This window comes from Ornithorhynchus anatinus, chromosome X2 (assembly GCF_004115215.2).
Source record: "Ornithorhynchus anatinus isolate Pmale09 chromosome X2, mOrnAna1.pri.v4, whole genome shotgun sequence".
In the NCBI taxonomy this organism is placed as follows: domain Eukaryota; kingdom Metazoa; phylum Chordata; class Mammalia; order Monotremata; family Ornithorhynchidae; genus Ornithorhynchus; species Ornithorhynchus anatinus.
The window spans coordinates 27392895-27412466 of record NC_041750.1 but is presented as its reverse complement, the minus strand read 5'-3'; the positions used below and the strand labels follow the sequence as shown (position 1 = coordinate 27412466).

Below are 19572 nucleotides of genomic sequence, written 5' to 3'. Positions count from 1 at the left end.
GTGACCGTGGGCAAGTCACTTAAACTTCTCGGTGCCTCAGTTACCTGATCTGTAAAATGGGGATGAAGACCGTGCGCCTCACGTGGGACAACCTGATGACCCTGTATCTACCCCAGCGCTTAGAACGGCGCTCGGCACATAGTGAGCGCTTAACGAATACCATAATTATTATTACTAAGCGCTTGCGGGAGGACAATACAGCAGAATTAGTTGACGTGTTCCCTGCCCCAGACGAGCTTACGGTCTATAGAGATCTGATGATCTTGAGCCGTGTCCAGCGCTTAGCACAGCGCTCGGCCTCGCATCCGTCTCTAACAGGGGCAGGGGTTGGTGGGAAGGGAGCAGGGAGGAACGGAAGGAGAGGAAGGACTACTGGGACTTGAGGCACAGGCTCCAAATTTGGGTGACAAACGAGCAGAAAACTCCTGGAATGAGAAAGCTGACGGGTTTGATGGGTCCTGGCCGTTGGCCTGTCCGACTTGGGCCTCCAAAAACGCGAGTTCCTTTTCAGAGGTTTATCTTCCCGACCCCGTGGGAAGTTGTGCAGGAAGCTCGCGTGGATAGAGTCAAGGACGTTGGCCACTGATTCATTTGTGGACAAGCGACTCTCAACGGGTCACCGGGGGAGAGTCAGGGATGGAGAGGGGAAGCGTCAGGGGTGTGGGATGGTCCGTGCCGGGTCGCTGGGGGAGAGTCGGGGCGTTGGATCCTCCGTCCCCGTCCAGGAGAACAACGAGCACGGATCCCTCTCGGGGTCCCGGTATCCCTGTCGGAGACGGAGTCCCGGCGGGCAGGATCCTATCTCTGACTCAGTCACAGTCCTGCCGGTACTTTTTAATCGCTTTTATTTTTAATATTCCTCACTCGGCTTTGATTTCATTCTCCGCCTTCTCTTTTGTTCAACGGAAGTTGCTTACGATCACCCGGCTCTGAGGAGGAGGACGGAGGCTCGGTAGGCTCGAGCCGTGGGAGGCTGTGGCTTGTGTCACCCTCCAGCTCGGAGGGTTGACTCTCCTCCTCCCATCTTTGGGTGAGACTGTGAGTTCACCGGGGGCGCGTGTCTATCGGATTGTACTCTCCCAAGCGCTTGGTTCAGTGCATCGCACGCGGTAGACGCTCAGTAAATCTGATTGGTTGGGTTTTCATTCTTCCCGGAGGCTTCGAGCGGAAACCAAGATGAGATGTGTGTCTGTGGGTTAGGAAACCTGCCTCTTGATCCTCCTCCATACTCGGTTCTTAGCGAGCGGTGAATAAGCGCTCTTTCCCCAGTCCAAGTCGGCCCTTCTCCACACATCCTGGCCCTTGCTCCTCTCTCTTCCTCCCTCACCCGATCACTCAGGAGGATTTGCGGAGCATCCGTTTTGCCCAGGGCCCCGCGATAAATGCTTGGGTGAGTGCCCTAGCTGGTAGACATGATCTCTGGCCTCAAAAATCCTGAAATTTAGTGCGAGGGATGTAATGTTTTACCGGTTTTGGAGGGAAGGGGAAAAAGAGGAGATGCCGTGAGCAATTTCTTAAGGAATAGGACGTGTAAATTGACATGTATTTAGAAGCAGCGTGGCCTAGTGGGTAGAACACGGGCCAGGGAGTCCGAAGGACCTGGGTTCTAATTCCGGCTCCACCACTTGTCCGCTAGGAGACCTTGGGCAAGTCACTTTTGCTTCCCTGTCCCTCAATTCCCTCATCTGTAAAAATGGGGATTAAGACCGTGAGCCCACGTGGGACAACCCGATGACCTCGTATCTACCCCAGCGCCTAGAACAGGGCTCGGCACGTGGTGGGCGCTTAACAAATACCGTCATTTTAAGTAGGAGGGAGGACGGGTACTGACTGTCCATTTTACCCTGTCCATTTTACAGTTGAGGTAACCGAGGGCCAGGGAAGCGGCGACTTGCCTAAATTGACACAGCAGGCAAGGGGCAGAGGCGGGATTAGAACCCAGGCCCTCCGACTCCCAGGCCTGGTCTCTCTCCACCGGGCCGCGTTGCTTTCCTGCTAGACTCTAAGCTTCTCCGCTAAAGGAGTATTTGCCTCACTGGTAACATTCAACACTATGGCATTTCCTGGTCCATTTAGGCTTCGCCTGGCTTCGTTGGCCAAGCTGCTACGGATGGACTTGTTCGGGTTTCACGTGCTTCATCCGAAGGACTTGGAGATCAAAAATCCAGAGGGAAGACCGCTTCACAGTTCTTCTACTGAGCGTGCCCTTGGCCCTAGATGATGGTGGATCAATCTCTTGGCTCCCCTATCCCCCCATCCCTTCCATCGAGCGTTGGGGGGAAAATGAGAAGCAGCAGCGTGTCCTAGTAGGAAGAGTACGGGCCTGGGAGACCCCGGACCTGGATTCTAATCCCGGCTCCGCCAACTGCCTGCTGTGTGACCTTGGGCAAGGAACCTCACTTCTCGGTGCCTCAGTTACCTCATCTAATAATAATAATGATGGTATTTGTTAAGCGCTTACTATGTACCAAGCACTGTTCTAAGCGCTGGGGAAGATATAGGGTGATCGGGTTGTCCCCCGTGGGACTCACGCTTTTTTAAATCCCCACTTTACAGATGAGGTAACTGAAGCGCAGAGGAGTGAAGTGACTTGCCCGGGGTCATACAGCAGACAAGTGGAGGAGTCGGGATTAGAACCCAGGTCCTCCTGAATCCCAGCCCCGTGCTCTCTCCACCAGGCCAATGGGTCATCTTGATTCTATTTATCTTGATTCTATTTATTGCCATTGTTCTCCTCTGCCCGTCTCCCCCGATCAGACCGTAAGCCCGTCAAAGGGCAGGGCCCGTCTCTCTCTGTTACCGATTTGTCCATTCCAAGCGCCTAGCACAGTGCTCTGCGCATAGTAAGCGCTCAATAAATACTAAATACTATTGAATGAATGAATCAAGCTTTTGGTGGAAACAAAGTGTATTTTAATATTCCCCCTTCTAGCTCTCCATTTGTGTTTTCCCCTTTTTTTTCCCCCCCCCCCAAAATGGTATTTGTTAAGCATTTACTACGTACCAGACACTGTACTGAGCCCTGGGGTAATTGCAAGCTAATCAGGTTGGGCACGGTCCATATCCCTCCCACCTGGGGCTCACCGTCTTCATCCCCATTTCACGGATGAGGTCACCGAAGCACAGAGAAGTGACCCGCTCAAGGTCGCACAGCAGACCAGTGGCGGAGCAGGGATTAGGACACAGGTCCCTTGGTTCGAATGCCCCACGTGGGACTTCCGCCGCCCGGCTTGACCGCGCTCACGGCAGTCTTCGCCCCTCTTTTCCTTTCAGCTACCTGGACATCGGGGAAACCAAGAAGAAGCTTCACGGAGAGGCCGCCAACGCTGAGGTAAGGGAACGCCATCCGAAATGTCCAGGCCAAGCCGGGCCCCTTATCACCTCTCCCCCTAAAAGTAACACCCAGGGGGTGCTTCGGGCCTTCCTCCGCCATCCAGCTGCCGTTCCCTCGGTTTCGCTCTTCTCGAAAACGACAAGCTTACGTTGACGGTGTCCTCGGTGACCCGGAGCTCACGCTGACCAACGGTAGATCGGCGGCGGGAGCTTACGTCGATAAAACCCTACGATACCGGATCGATGACCCGGAGCTCATGTCGACAGTACCCTTCACTAGCGGATCGGTGACAGAGTTGGTCGACTGCTTTCTAAGGTGACCCGGGGCTCGTGTGGACGAAACCCTACAAAAATAGAATCGACGACGTGGAGCGTCCGTCGGCAGTACTCTTCACTGAGAGGAGGTCGTGGGTTCTAATCCGGGCTCCGCCACTCGTCTGTTGTGTGACCCCGGGTAACTCACTTGACTTCTCTGTGCCTCAGTCACCTGCTCTGTAAATTGGGGATTGAGACTGGGAGCCCCATGTGGGACAGGGCCTCTGTCCAACCTGATTCGCTTGTATCCGCCCTAGAGCTTAGTAATAATGATGTTGGTATTTGTTAAGCGCTTACTATGTGCAGAGCACCGTTCTAAGCGCTGGGGTAGATACAGGGTCATCAGGTTGTCCCACGGGAGGCTCACAGTTTTAATCCCCATTTTACAGATGAGGTAACTGGGGCACAGAGAAGTTAAGTGACTTGCCCACAGTCACAGAGCTGCCAAGTGGCAGTTCCCAGCACATAATAAGTGCTTAACAAATGTCACAATTATTATTATTATTATTATTATTGTTGACTCTCTCCTACAGTGACACGGAGCTGATGTTGCCAAAACCCTAACAGATCGATGACAGGGTTGGTTGACGATGCCCTTCGCTAACAAACCAATGACGCAGACTCGGTCGACTGTATCCTACAGTAACACAGAGCTCGCGTTGACAAAACCCTACAGTAATAGATCAGTCAGACGGAGCTCGTGTTGACATTACTCTTCACTAACAAATCAATGACACGGAGTCGGTTGACTGTAGCCTGCGGTGACACGGAGCTTATGTTGACGAGGCCCTGCGGTGAGGACGTCTGACATGGAAGGCCAAATATTTGACTGGGGAGAGTTATAGCAATCTTGTTTCTTAAAAAAAATCCTCATGGTCTAGGACGCACAAGCCGCCAGACGAACAGAACTCCGACAGGATCGCGAGGGCCCTTTCAGGACACACCTCCCCTCAGTTCTCGACCAGAGTACCGTCTGTTCGCTGCCAATAATCTTCACTGATTTGATCGGTGACGAGCGCTCGGCTTGGAGCGGTCCACCTCTGCACCTAAGTTGTTTTTTAAACGTCTTTATCACTGCAGAAAAATCCTTGTTTTCGGGTGGCCCACAGGCTACACTTCACCACCGCTATCCCCGCAGAATTCATTCTCATCAGTTATTTTAATCAATGGGTCATTCACCTTATTGACTCTAAGTTTAACTCAAGAATCTGTATGACGTGGCCCACATGCATATAGATTTCTGGTCACGTGGCCTATTATTGAAAAAAAAACCTGGGCACCCCAGACCTACAAGGGTCGATGTGACTGGGGGGGGGGGGGTCCCCCTCAGACGGCCTCCCGCCTTTTCCGATTCCAGTTCCAAGACGGCAGACTGCGATGGGGAGGAGTCTGGGCGCCTTTTCCTTGAGCGCACTGGGATCCAGGGGTCATTCTTGCTTTCCAGAAATGTTCTGGAGCCCTTCATTTTAAGTGTCACTAAGCAGTAGTTATTTTTGAAAAGATGCCGTTCACGCCCACACGCGCTCCATGGTACAAGCCCAGGGGGAATTTTGAAAGAGAGCCCCAAATCCCCAAGGGATTCCGGGAGCAGTTGGCAGAAGTGTAAAGCTTTATTTCCATTCCTCAGTAGCCTAAAACTCAAGGATCCCATCCTTTAGGATACAGGCTTGGGGATATTTTTTGAGCCTCACCCAAAATGATGTCCCTAGTGCCTCGTGTCCCAGGTAGAGGTTGCCAGCCCGAAATAGGTTTGAAGGGGCTCAGTTTGGCATTTCAGAAAAGCCCACATAAATAGCAGACTATCTTCCTCCTCTACCTCTTTGTATTTTTTGCAAGAAGAGACAAGGGACCACTCAGTGTGCTCTACTCTCAGGGGTGTGATGGTCTGATAAACGTTTCCTATCTTTGTTCTGGTCCTTTTGAATTGATTTCAGAATTAATTAGTGGAAGCAACTTGCGATTTCTGGGCGTTAAATGATGTGTATCTAGAGAGACAGAGAGAGGGGTGGCTCTTTCACTTGGTTGAGCAATATCTAAATATTCTGGAAGAGATAAGACTCGCTTTTCAAGTCTGGTTGAGCAAGGCTTTGGCTCTCTGCAATCGATCTATCAATCAGTGGTATTTATCGAGCGCTTACTATGCGCAGGGCGCCGTATTAACCGCTTGGGAGAGGACAATATAACGGAATTAGCGGGTACGTCCCCTCATAGAGCAAAGCCTGCCGCAAGGCAGCTGAAATGTGAACTTTCCGACTTAGTAGGCGTAGCGTCGGCATGATGGGATTCGGCGCATACCAGGGAGGGGTGTCAAGCATCGTGCTAAGCGCTGGGGGCAGATGCAAGAAAATAATGACGGTAAACCCGCCTTGTTTTCTGTTGAGCAAAGAGGCCCGTTTGTTGCTAAGGCTGCAAAGGTTGCAAGGCTCGTAACCGAGCACTTATGAAGAGGGGCGTTTTCCGAAGATCATGGGCTCGGGAGTCGGAGAGACCTAGATTCCAATCCCCGGCTCTGCTTCTCGTCGGCCGTGGGCCTTGGGAAAGTCACTTCACTTCTCTGGGCCTCGGTTTCCACGTCTGTAAGCCCCACGTGGAAGGTGTCCAGCCTGATTAGCTTATATCTATCCCAGCGCTTACTAGAGTGAGTAGACACTTAATAACTACCGTGAGAAAGGGGCCGGGGCCCGGTGGGGATGAGGTGGACGACGATGTCTATAAATCAGGCGGTCACCGGGACCTCCGAATTTCCGTGGCAAGACCAGAGCCAGGTGGTGACGAAACCACTGCGGTTCCTGGGAACGACTGGGCGAAGATTCAGGTTTGCTCGGTCAGTCAGTCGATTGCATTTATTGAGCATTTACTGTGTGCAGAGCGCTGTACCAGGCGCTTGGGAGAGTACAATTCAATAATAGACACATTCCCTGCCCACGGTGAGATCACGGTCTAGAGTTTACAGTCCGGAGCCCTGGGTAGATTCACCCGTTGTTGGGTAGGGATTGTCCCTGTTGCCGAATTGGACTTTCCAAGCGCTTAGTACAGTAAGCGCTCAATAGATACGATTGAATGAATGAATGAACGTCTGCCAGTTGACTGCCGCGTGACCTCGGGCAAGCCGCTGAACTTTTCTGTGGCTCGGTTCCCTCATCTGTAAAATGGGGATGAAGACTGTGAGCCCCACGGGGGACGACCCGATCGCCCTGTATCGACCCCAGGGCTTAGAACGGTGCTTGACCCCTAGTAAGTGCTCAACAAATACCGTGATTATTCTAAGGATCATTTGGAACGTCCCGATTTTATTTTCTGCTGCCCCCTCCCTGCCCGCCGTGAGAATTCTGGGAGCCCGTTGAAGAGGAGGGCCTCTCTGGCCCTCCCTCCCTCTCCCCACCACCCCGGAGGATTCTGGAAATTCACCAAAGACCCTCCCTGGTTCCCACAAGGATTCTGAGAACCCTCCAGTGGCAACCCTCCTTGCTCCCCCTAAGGATTCTTGGAAGCCACCAGAGAGGAAGAAGGAGCGTGGAGAAAGGGGGAGCTCGGTCACCCCCCGGACTCCCAGAATGTGGCTCTATCCCCCCGCCGGAGCTGGGCTCCCATCCTGGGCTCGTTGGCTGGGCGGATGTCCAGCGGTCTTCAAAGCTCCGGATTAAAATTCCTCCCGAGTTCAGCGAGGGCTCGACAGTTCGCCTAAAATGGAGCTCCCACCGTGGGGGCTGGAAACGGGAGGGCTTTCTTTTGGGAACTGGGCTCGGAGCTGAGCTCGGGATAATCATTAACCTGGGTCGGGGACGTGTGGGGGACCCGGGAGGTTTTGCACACTGATCTTCTCGCTCAGGAATTCTGGGTTCAGGGGGACAATTCGCAGTTCAACAGTTTCACACGGCCAAGGTTTCCCGTAGTTTGGGCTCTTTGTGTGTACAGAGCCTTGATGGACACCGCCGCTTAAAAAATGATGGGAAAAAAGAACTTGAAACCCCCCCCTCCAATGATTAACTTCGTTGATATTCCTCCACCTTTAGCAGTAAACTAGAAAGCATTTTTTCCAAGGCCGGTGGGGAAGGGGGGGGAGGCGGCCATGACCTTGGGCCATACCAGACTTCATCTGGCTGGAATTTACACTAAAATGTAACCGATTTGGTTACGGCTAAGCAGGAAAAGGGGGGAAATGTCAAGAAGTGGCAGTAATTATTTATTTCTTTATTTATTAAGTGCTTACCGTGCAGAACACCGTACTGAGCGCCGGGAGGGAGTACACGGTTGGGAGTTAGACAGGGCCTCTGCCCCTCGAGGGGTGGCTCACGGAGCCTGACTTCGGAGGGTGGCTCCCTCCAGTCGATGGAGCTGCTCTTCGACGGGTCACGGATGCCACTCTGCCACCTTCAGCCGGGGGCTCCGTGCCGTCGGTCTGACGCCGGCGAGGTGAGGCGGGCAGGCCGGTAGGCTCCCGGGGGTCTCGGATCGGCGGGCTCAAGTCGACGACATCCCCCCGCCTCCCATCGTCTCGGCAGGGAGTCGGGGGACGTGGATTCTACTCCCGGGGGCTCTGCCACTTGCCCGCTGTGTGACCTTGGGCAAGTCTGTCCCTCAGTTTTTTCTCTGTGGCTCAGTTTTTTCCACTGCAGAATGGGGATCCCACTCCCGTTTGGACCGTGAGCCTCACGTGGGACGGGGACTCTGTCCGACGTGATTACCTTGTACCTACTCCAGCACTTAGAACAGCGTGTGTCACACAGCAAGCGCTTAGCGAATGCTATTTTTGAACAAAAGTCATTTCTCTGGGCCTCTGTTCTCTCCTCTGTAAAATGGGGGTTCCAAACCTCAAACCCTGTTTTCCTTCCCCTTTAGACTGTGAGTGTCGGACAGGGACTGTGACCGACCACTTGTTCTTTTATGAGTCCAGTGCTTAGACGCTGGGCAGCTCTGCCCCTCGAAGCAACGTGGCCTAGTGGAAGGGGCAGAAGACTGGAGCCAAGAGTCCGGAGTTCCAATCTTGACTCTGCTTACTGTCTGCTGTGCGACCTTGGGCGAGTCATTTGCCTACTCTGTTACTCCGTTTCCTCATCTCTGACTTGTAGGTTTAACATCCCGTCGCCTTCCCACGTAGACTGTGAACCCCGAGAGGGGCTGAAATTGCCCAATCCGTATCTACCTCGGGGCTTGGCACATAGTAAACACTTCACAAACACTATTGCTATTATTTATTCGATGGCGATACCGTCATCGGTTATGAGCCCCGTCGCCCTTTTTTTTAATGGTGTTTGGTAAACTCTTACTATGTGCCAGGCGCTGTACTAAGCCCTGAGCTAATCAGATTGGACACAGTCCACGTCCCATCTGGGGCTCACGGTCTTAATCCCCATTTTCCAGATGAGATGACTGAGGCCCAGAGAAGTCAGCGACTTGCACATATCCGTAATTTACTTATTTATATTAATGTCCGTCTCCCACATTAGACTTCATCGCGGGCGGGGGATGTCTCTTTACTGTTATGTGGTATTCTCTCAAGTGCTCAGTGCGGTGCTCTGCGCTCAATGAATACGACTGAATGAATGAAGGGCCACACGGCAGCCGAGTGGCGGGGCCGGGATTAGAACCCAGGTCCCCTGACCTCCGGGCCCGCTACCCATTCGGCCACGCTGCCTTGGCCTGCTGCGGGCTTAATTCCTACTTGTGTGTGTCGGGTCAAGTGTCTTCTCATCGCCGTCCAGCCAAAACACGGTCGGAGGCGCCGCCCACCGCGGCAGCAGCGACTTTATCGTTGCTTCTGGTCTCCGAGGCGCCAGGACCTCGGTCTCCGGTCGGCCCCCACCCCGTCAGGCTCTTGAGCAAGCGCGGATGTTGACAGTCGGTCACCTCGGCGGAATGTTTGGCTCGCTCAAATCCCGTTCACCTCACCCCGTCGGGCCGCTTACGGAAAAGAGCGAAAATGGTGGGGAGTGGGCCCTTTGGGTCGGAATTCCTGAGGCGGCTAATATTTAACCGCGGTCGGTTCTCTCTAGGAAATGTCTGTGCCGGTTTGAATCGTCACCCATCCTTAGCTCTGCCGTTCACCTCTATCCGGAATTCATTTTAACGTCTCTCCCTCCTAGACTGTAAGCTCCTGGCGGGCGGAGGTCGAACCTAAGCGGCGTGGCTCGGTGGAAAGAGCACGGGCTTGGGAGGCAGAGGTCGTGGGTTCTAATCCCCGCTCCGCTACTTATCAGCTGGGTGACTTTAGGTCTCTGTGCCTCAGTTCCCTCGTCTGTAGAATGGGGATAAAGACTGTGAGCCCCACGTGGGACAACCTGATTGCCCTGTATCTCCCCCGGCGCTTAGAACGGTGCTCGACACCTAGTAAGTGCTTAACAAATACTATTATTTTTCTTCTTGTTATAACCTACCCCCTCTGCTGTGGTTTCCTCTCAGAAGTGGTGAGTACGGTGCTCAGGCGCAGTAGGCGTTCAGTAAATACCACTGATTGATCTCCTCGGTTAGATTATCAGCTCTTTAAGGGCAGGGGCAGTACCTTCTACTCTAACTGTATAATCACAAGCTCTCTGTTCCCGGCTGGCGCTCAATGAATACCATCAATGGATTGATCTATTTCTTCTTTTCTCGGCAGTAGTTCATTTTGTTGGGGATCTAAAAGCCTCGAGGACCAAACCAGCATTTCATACGCTCAGTAGGGCCAAGTGATTCGACCTAACGTAACTGAGCTGCCCACTTATCCTCAATTTGAGCAATGAAAAGAAAACATGGATTCTCGATTATCATTGCTCTGGAAACCAGTGGAAAACAGCTCAAAGTAATGGCAATAATTTCAATTACTCAGAACTAGGTTGGTCTCCCAGTTCTGGTCTAGAGAACTGGTATTGGGTATAGAGAAATCCGCCCGCATCCCGTCTCCTTGACCCGTACTTTTCCCAATTTTGTTCGATTCCAAATGTGATGCACCGCGAGTCCTCGGAGGAACTTACCGAGGTGGGAAATTCTGATGGAAAATGGCTGACGCTGGCAGCGGCGTTTGCCCTCAGTCGATGGTATTTATTGAGCGCTTACTGTGGGCAGAGCACTGTACTCAGCGCTCGGGAGAGTCCGATACAGCTCCCAGACCTTGGCCCTGAGCTGACTCGGTGGATTTCGGACCCTCCTCGGAGTCAGTTTCTCAGCCCTCCTCCAGCTCGCTGGGCAAATACCCTCTGTTTAGAGATCTCTCAGCTGGCCTCTCTGGGCCTCGGTCTCCTCAGCCGTAAAATGGGGATGAGATAGACTGTGATCCCCGTGTGGGCCGAGGGGACCACGTGTCCGATCGAAGAACCTTCTGTCTGCTTCATCTAACGCTTGGCACGTAGAAGGCGCGTATGAAATGCCACGGGTGTTAATCTGGGGAAAAAGGAGGACCCTCCAACTCCACACGCTGTCATTCGGGCTTCTCTCAAGGCCGACGGCGGAACTCCAGTCCTCCCCGGCCCCCGACGGGGTCACGCAGCGGTTCGTCGGGGGGCCGCTCACGGGGACCGTTGGCCCGTCTCCTCCCGCCGGGCCTCCTCAGAGCCGGGAGCCCCGGTGGCCCTTGTGTCTGAGCAAGAGGAGCGCCGTGGCTTAGTGGAGAGCGCGCTGGCCGGGGAGTCAGAAGGACCTGGTTCTGATCCAGGTTCTGCTGTGTGATCTTGGTCAAGTCACGTCACTTCTCTGTGCGGCAGTTCCCTCCTCTGCAAAATGGGGGCTAAGACTGCGAGGCCTAGGTGGGACAGGGTCTGTGTCCAACCTGATTAGCTTTTATCTCCCCCAGCGCTGAGTACAGAGCCCGGCACTTAGTAAGCACTTAAATACCACGATTATTGTATTATTATTAAGACAGAAGCCCTCTGCTCTCTCTGCATTGGACACTTCCACCCCGTTGGGTTTTTTCTCCACCGTCCTCCATTCCAAAACTCCCATTCTCCTCGTGGCGCTCCCCGAATACTCTCCCAGGGGCTGTGTCCTCTCGTCTTCTTCTTCTTCTCCGCCCTCCCCAGTGGGCTGGGAAGGGATTGGCCAGAGCTAAGTGCACTTAGCTCTTGCACATGCCCACACACTTGGGCACACACACGCACACGATTCTGCCAATGCCATGATATTACCCTATTTATTTTGTTAGTGAGGTGTACATCCCCTTGATTCTATTTATTGCTGTTGTTTTTGTCCGCCTGTCTCCCCCGGTTAGACCGTGAGCCCATCAATGGGCAGGGACGGTCTCTCTCTGTTGCCGAATTGCGCTTAGTACAGTGCACGAAGTAAGTGCTCGTTAAATACTACGGAACGAACATCCGCTAAAACATTTCCTTTTCTCTATTATGAATCCCCTCCATCGTAAGATCGAGATCCCCGGATAATGAACGGTGCCATGTGGAGTTAAACAGGGGCCCTGTTCAGCTTTTCTGAGGTCTCCTACACTTCTTTTATCTTTATTATCTCTAAATCTATTTATTCTTAAACATGATGTGAATAATGTTAAGTAAAGTTAGGGATTGTTAAGCACTAATAATACTACTGATGGCAATAATAATAATGGAAACCCATTACAGGACTCTCAGACATCAGCGTATCCAGACCCTCCCGGAGCCTACACATCTTTTTCTGCCTGCCCAACTTCCCGCGGTGGGTGGATTTTGTATCCTTACCTCCCGCTGGGTGGAAAACATATTTTCCTTTTGTGTTGAACCTACCCCCTCCGGTGTCCAAATTCCCCCTTCTATGAAGCTTGATAAACGTTTCAAAACAAAGATTGCCCAACCAATCCAGCCCGTATTGGACATGGAAACTTACTCTGATTTATTATTCTACTTCCCCTCCCCATGTGTGGACCTGGAAATTAATCTTCTGATAGCTATGGCAGGTCTCAGAGCCTCCTGTAGAAGTCAGATTCTGCAAGGTATTGTTTGGTCCGAAGTATCCGGGCAACGTAATTAGCACAACAAGCTATCTAAACACGGTAACCCTTCGGAGCGCTCCTAATGAAAGCAGGACCACCAGGGAATCTGCCTGGGTCGACCAGACGGCCCGTGCAAACAAAACTGCCTACTAGTTGGCTCGTAGCTAATTGGGGTCACCGATGTCTAAGGTATCGCCCGTGTGTGATGGGATTTAAAAAATAATAATAATCATCATCCCAGGGACTCGGTTAATGAGTTCGCCCGAAGAATTTTAGCTGGGCGTCTTGGGCTGTCCTTTTCCACCCAAAAGGACGAGTGGCGTGGTGGTTTTCCATTTTCAGAGGCTCATCCGTAAGATCGGGTTAGGAGCTCCGCTCTTCCTCCCCCCTGGGCTGTGATCGCCGTACGGAACAGGGGCTGCGTCTCCTGCGATTATCCCTGGTCTGCCTCGATGCTTCGCGTGGTGCTTGGTGCATAAAAAAAATTCCATCCTTCTTATCAATCAATCAGTGGTATTTTGGGAGCCCGTACTGTGTGCGGAGCTTGGGAGAGATCCTTATAAAAGGGTTGGTAGATGTAATCCCTGTCCACGAGGAGCTTGGAGGCTACAAGGGATCCTGTCTACTAATTCTACCGTCCTCTCCCGAGCGCTTAATACAGTGCTCTGCAAGCAGAAGCCTCTCTGTCGGTACTATCGATCGATCGATCGGCTAGCGTGAAGTCCCGGCAGAGGGGATGTTGACTGTGTTGACTGAAGTCGAACGTGTCCCCCGAAGTCGTTATATCGTGCTCCCCCGGGGGCTTAGGACAGTGCTCTGCGCTCAGTAAGCGCTCAAAAAATATGACCCGTCGACTAATACCTCGTTACTAATACTACTGATTGAGCCTGCTCAACCGCCACTGTGAAAGGCGAGTTAAATACGTGTCGAATTTTGAAGATATGCATCGCAGTTAGCGTTTAACAAATGCCAGCGTTATTATTATCACCATCAACTCAAGTCGGTGGGGTTAAATTGGTCACAACCGTGAAGCCTGAAGGATTCCACCCCAGTGTCAGATCCTGACGAGTTCCGATCTCTTCCGGAATGTTCCAGAAGTAAAGCCACTCAACCAAAAGCGAAATCCTATTTGGTAGATGAAACCTAAAATGGCGCCGTCTCTCCCAGGCGGCCCCGCGTTCGAACCTCTGGACAATCTTGCCGTAAAGCCGGTTGACTTAGCCACTAAACCCGTTGTTTTGTTTTTGCTGACAGTCATCGGAGGAAAATGTGAGTATCCTGCGGGGTCCATTCGGTGGGTCGTCGGGTGTGACGGCTGTTATCGACAGCGGTGAAAAAGAAAAGTTTCCCAGGACTTTGGGAGTCAGGTCACTCCTCTAAAGTCACCATGGGGTCCATAAGCGTATCAGTAAGCCCTGAATTAATTTATTACCTCTGCTCCCCAGACTCCCCGGCTCCAGTTCTGTGATGTTTGGCTTTCTTAGGCACCTATTAGGGAAGCAGCATGGCCTAGTGATAATAATAACAATAATGGTATTCATTAAGTGCTTACTCTGTTCCAGGCACCGTAATAATAACAATGATGATGATGATGATATCTGTTAAACGCTTGCTATGTGCAGAGCACTGTTCTAAGCACTGGGATAGGTAATCAGATTGTCCCATGTGGGGCTCACACTATTTACTCCCCATTTTTACAGATGAGGGAACTGAGGCACAGAGAAGTGAAGCGACTCGCCCGAGGTCACACAGCAGACAAGTGGCGGAGTCGGGATTAGAACCCACGACCTCTGACTCCCAAGCCCGGGCTCTTTCCACTGAGCCCCGCTGCTTCACTTAGCCCCGTACTAAGCACTGGGGTAGATAGAAGCTAATCAGGTTGGACACAGTCCCCGTCCCACATGGGGCTCGCAGTCTGAGCCCCCGTTTTGCAGAGGAGGGAACTGATGCACGGAGAAGTGAAGCGACCCGACCAAGGTTACACGGCAGACCGGTGGCGGAGCCGGAAATAGAACTCAGGTCCTCCGACTCCCGGGCCTGTGCTCCCTCCACTGGGCCGTGCCGCTTGGAGAAGAGGGGGTCATCGCTCAGCTTGAGCCTCTCCAGCTTCCAAAAGTTAGAATCCCCGGGGCTTGGGCTTCATCCTCGGAGGGCCTCTTCCCTCCTTTGGCCTCCGGGTCAGGGTTGCTCTCCCGGTCGGGCTGCCGCCGCCTCCGTCTGCCTCTCCTTCTCCTCCCTCAACCCCCGTCTTTAAGACGGCGCCTTGTAGGGGTGGTTGGTTCGCTGAGGAATCGGCTTTCAGGTGGGATGTAAATAATGATAATACTAGTAATAACTGTGGTATTTAAGTGCTTACTAGGTGCCCGGCACCGCACCAGGCGGGGGGGATGGACACGAGCAAATGGTGTCGGACGGAGTCCCTGTCCCACGTGGGGCTCAGAGTCCTAATCCCCATTTTACAGATGAGGGCACTGAGGCACAGAGAGAAGCAGCGACTTGTCCAGGGTCACCCAGCAGACGGGTGGCGGAGCCGGGATTAGAAACCAGGTCCTTGGGACTCCCAGGCCCGTGCTCCATCCACTGGACCTCCCGTAGGGGTCTTTATGGCTCTTTACTAATCCCCTGATTTGCCCCGCTCCCCCTCCGCGTCCCCGGTGAGAAGGAGAGCGGCTTCCTGGGGCAGTGGAGCTGCAGGGGGAATAATCGAACCCCTTCCCGCCCCTCGGATTGCCCCCGGGCCTAGCCCTCTCTCTGAGGGGGCCAAGGCGTGGGCTCCGGCCCAGATTCCCGACCCCACCTTCTCGACTGAAGGCCGGGCCCAACCCCAGCCTCAACCGCCGCGGCCTTCCGGCCCTCTGGGCTCCGGAACTCCGCCCTCTTCCATCTCGGCCAGAGATTCCCCGGGGGAGCGGGGGTCGGTTAATCTGTAACGTTTTAACCGTGAAGGGTCACCCTACTCCAGACCACGGAGCCGCGGGCAAGAGTCCATTAATTCGGGCCGCGGGGGCCGGCGGGCTTTCAGAGGTTAAAAATAGCCCTTGGGAAACGGGTCTCCTGCTTCGAAGAAGCGGGTTCGGGAGGCTCCCGGGAGAACCGGGGCTTAATCTTTCGCCAACGGCGGCTGGGCTACGGACCTCAGAAGAGCAAAGGTGGTGGCCGCCGACCCCGGCTGGGTCAGGGGGCAGAGGTGGGTAAGGGTGGGGGTGGGGGATTTGGTCATCAGTCTACCCCGGTGCTCAGTACGGTGCCTGGCACATAGTAAGTGCTCAACAAACACCGTCGTCATCATCGTCATCATCGAAGGACGAGATAGCGCTTACCGTGTGCCAGGCGCTGTTCCAAGCGCTGGCGGAGATGCAAGGTACATCAGGTTGTCGTCCCACGCGGGGCTCACAGTCTTCATCCCCATTTGACGGACGAGGGAACTGAGGCCCAGAGAAGCGAAGCGACTCGCCCGAAGTCACACAGCCGGCGAGTTACGGAGCTGGGATTAGAACCCACGACCCCTTGCAGGGTCTCACATTTAGCACATCCAAAGGACCAGCTTGTAGGGAGTAAATTCAACCCATACCGGCTGCCCAAGCCAGCCGTTCTGGTGTTTTAACCCCGTTGCCGTAGTGAGGGAAGAAGTATTTCTAGGGTCTGGTCTGCCTTTCCGGCTGATTTCCACACTTGCCGGTTTGCCCGCGTGGCAGACGGTTTCTCTTCCGTCGGCCAATCGCTGGTACTTATTGGTATTCATCGTTTATTTATTCAATGGCGTCGATTTACCCGAGGGAAGTTGATCAGGTCGGACCAGATCCCCGTCCCGCGTGGGGCTCGCGGTCTCCCTCCCCCGTTTTCTAGATGAGGAAACCGAGGCCCGGAGAAGTGAAGTGACTTGGCAAAGGTCACCCAGCAGACGGGGCCGGCCCCCACCCACTAGGCCGTGCCGCTTCTCTGGCGGCATCAGAGTCGGGGCTGCCGGAAGGATCACCGGTGCTCGATTTGGCTCCCTTCCGGACGGGGAGCGGGCTCGTTCCGTCCGTTAGCGTGAGACGTGCGGATCCGCGGCCCGGGAAGAGCGAGGGAGTTACCGGATGTTTTAAGACGAGGCGGGGCCTGGGCCGGTCGGAGAGTCCGGAGGGGGCCCCGGGTCCACGTGGCGCGACTCACCCGGCCCTTGTCCTCTCGTGCAGGTGAAACCGGTCGTCCACAGCAGGATCAACGTGTCCGCGCGCTTTCGCAAGCCCCTGCAGGAACCCTGCACCATCTTGTAAGTGGGCGGCCCACCCGGTCGGCAAGTGAGACCGGCCCGGCAGCTTCCTTTCCGCTTGCCCTTGGAAGGACAAACAGACGGACAAATAAACAGAAAGGCAACGGACAAAGAGACGAGAAGAGAAAGTGGTAGAGCCGTTACAGTGCCCAACACGTAGTAAGCACTTAGATACCAGAATTATTATCCTTATTCCGCTCGCCCTTCTCCCTCTCTCTTTCTCTCTTTCCCTCTCCCTCTTTCGCCCTCCTGCAGCTTGATCGCCAACGGAGACCTCATCAATCCAGCGGTGCGCCTTTTCATCCCCCGGAAAGCCCTGAACCAGTGGGACTTGGTGCTGGAAATGGTGACGGAGAAAGTGGCCCTCCGCAGTGGGGCAGCCCACAGGTGAGGAAAGGCCACTCGCTTCATCATCGCCGGTATTTCCCGAGCGCTTACTGGGAGCAGAGCGTTTGTTCTAAGCGCTCGGAAGAGGGCGATCCAACCGTTCGAACGTGGTATTTGTTAATATCAGTTCTCTTGCTTCTGGCATTTAATAATGATAACGACGCTGGTATTTGTTGGGCGCTTACTACGTGCCCGAGCGCCGGGGGAGATACAACGTGATCAGGTTGTCCCACGTGGGGCTCACACTCTTCATCCCCATCTGACGGGTGAGGGAACTGGGGCACAGAGAAGTTGTGACTCGCCCAAAGTCACACAGCTGGGATTAGAACCCGCGACCTCTCGCAGGTGCTCACATTTAGATTTGGTGCGATCGCCGGTGACCGCTCACCGCTTCCCCCTCAACTGGAAAGGTTCTTTACGAGTGGCTTCAGACGGGCTCGCCGAACACTGTCTGGTGCCTGAGGCTGCTCTGCGCATTGCCCTTACTCTCCCAAGCGCTTAGTACAGTGCTCCGCACACCGTAAGCGCTCAGTGAATACCACTGACTGCCCTTCGACCTTCCTGTCGGCCCTCGTGGCCGGCATGGTGAAGGGATGGGGAATAACAATAACAACTGCGGTATTTATTAAGCGCTTTTTGTGTGCCAGGCACCGTACTAAATGCTGGAATGGATGCGAGCACACGGTCCCTGCCCCGCGGGGGGCTCACGGTCTCGATCCCCATTTTACAGATGAGGGAACTGAGGCCCAGAGAAGCCGCGTGGTGTATCGGCTAGAACCCGGGCCCGGGGAGTCAGAAGGTCGTGGGTTCTAACCCCGGCCCCGCCACGTGTCTGCCGTGTGACCTCGGGCTAGTCGCTTCCCTTCTCTGGGCCTCCGTTGTCCGGAAAATGGGGATCGAGACTGTGAGCTCCACGTGGGACGGGGACCGTGTCCAACCCGACCTGCTTTTATCCACCCCGGTGCTCAGCACGCTGCCTGGCACACAGTAAGCCTTTGCTAAAATGCTTTGTTAAGCGCCTACTGGGTGCCACGCACTGTACTAAACGCTGGGGTGGGCGCAAGCAAATCAGGTTGGGCACAGTCCCCGTTCCACGTGGCCTCACAGTCTCAATCCCCATTTTCCAGATGTCCTTCCGACCGTCAGGCCCGCGCTCTCTCTGCTAGGCCACACCGCTCTTCCCGAGGACTCTCCCGGGTCCCGGACCCCAGACCCCTCTTCCTACCTTTCTGGGGCTGGGACCCCGTCACCGGACGGGGATCGACCCCATCTGCTGCCGGATTGTCCATTCCACGCGCTTAGTACAGCGCTCTGCACATAGTAAGCGCTCGATAAATACTATCGAATGAACGAACGGGGCTGAATGAAGCCCTGGAAGGTCCGTAGGGCTGGCAGCGCCCGCCCCCCCACTCTCCCGCCCCGCCCAGTCCCCTCACTTCCTCGTTCAGCCTCTCCCACTTCCCTGCCCTGGGGCAGATACAAGGTAATGAGGTCGTCCCCCGTGGGGCTCACAGTCTTAATCCCCATTTTACAGAAGAGGTAACTGAGGCACGGAAAAGTTAAGGGGCTTGCCCAGGGTCACGCAGCGGGCAAGTGGCGGAGCCGGGGTTAGAATCCACGTCCCCCCCCCCCCACTTCCCCGCCCGCCCCAGCCCCTCCACGGTGGACGGGCGGGAGCCGTCCGGCCCCGTCCGTCTGCTTGACCTCCGACTCCTGACGCCTTCTCGCCCTCCGCCTCCCTGCCCCTGTCTACTTACCCCTCCGCCTTCCACCGCGCCCCCCCCGCCCCCCGGTTCCTCCCCTCCACCCGTCTTCCCCCCGACCCCTCCCGGCCTAGGATGGACAGGTGGAACCGGTCCGGCCCCGTCCGGCTGCCGGCCCCGTCTCGCCCCCGACCCCCGGCCGTGCCGACTCGAGCCTTGCAGGTCCAGTGACTTCCCCGATTCCTATCTGGAGCCCAGAGGGAAAGGAAGAGGAGGGGTGGGGGGGGGGGTCAGGAGGAGGCCAGGGAAAATCCAGAGCCAGGACGGCGGCTTCGACGTCTGGACCGACGGGGACGTTCATTCCTGCCCGTGTCCGGGTGCGTGTGAGAGAGAGCGAGAGATTCTTTTTCTTTTCAAAATGATATTTCTTGAGCTCTTACTATGTGCCAGGCACTGCTCTAAGCACTGGGGTAGATGCGAGCTAATCAGGTTGAACGCAGCCCGTGTCCCACCTGGGCTCACGGCTCTAATCCCCGTTTTTCCGCCGGGGTCACCGAGGCCCGGAGAATAATAATGAGAACGTTGGTACCCGTTAAGCGCTCACTATGTGCCGAGCACCGTTCCAAGCGCTGGGGGAGATCCGGGGTCATCGGGTCGTCCCCCGTGAGGCTCCCGGTTAATCCCCATTTTCC

General features: G+C 54.6%; 1 protein-coding gene across 1 annotated transcript in view; it reads left to right on the top strand.

Annotated features, from left to right (window-relative positions):
- Positions 1 to 19572, top strand: part of DCDC2 (doublecortin domain containing 2) — a 34501-nt gene that overhangs the window by 3330 nt on the left and 11599 nt on the right. The window contains exons 3-5 of the mRNA XM_029053077.2: positions 3274 to 3331; positions 16714 to 16790; positions 17046 to 17177. Coding sequence (XP_028908910.1) covers positions 3274 to 3331; positions 16714 to 16790; positions 17046 to 17177 — 267 coding nt within the window. The remainder of the gene's footprint in view (positions 1 to 3273; positions 3332 to 16713; positions 16791 to 17045; positions 17178 to 19572) is intronic.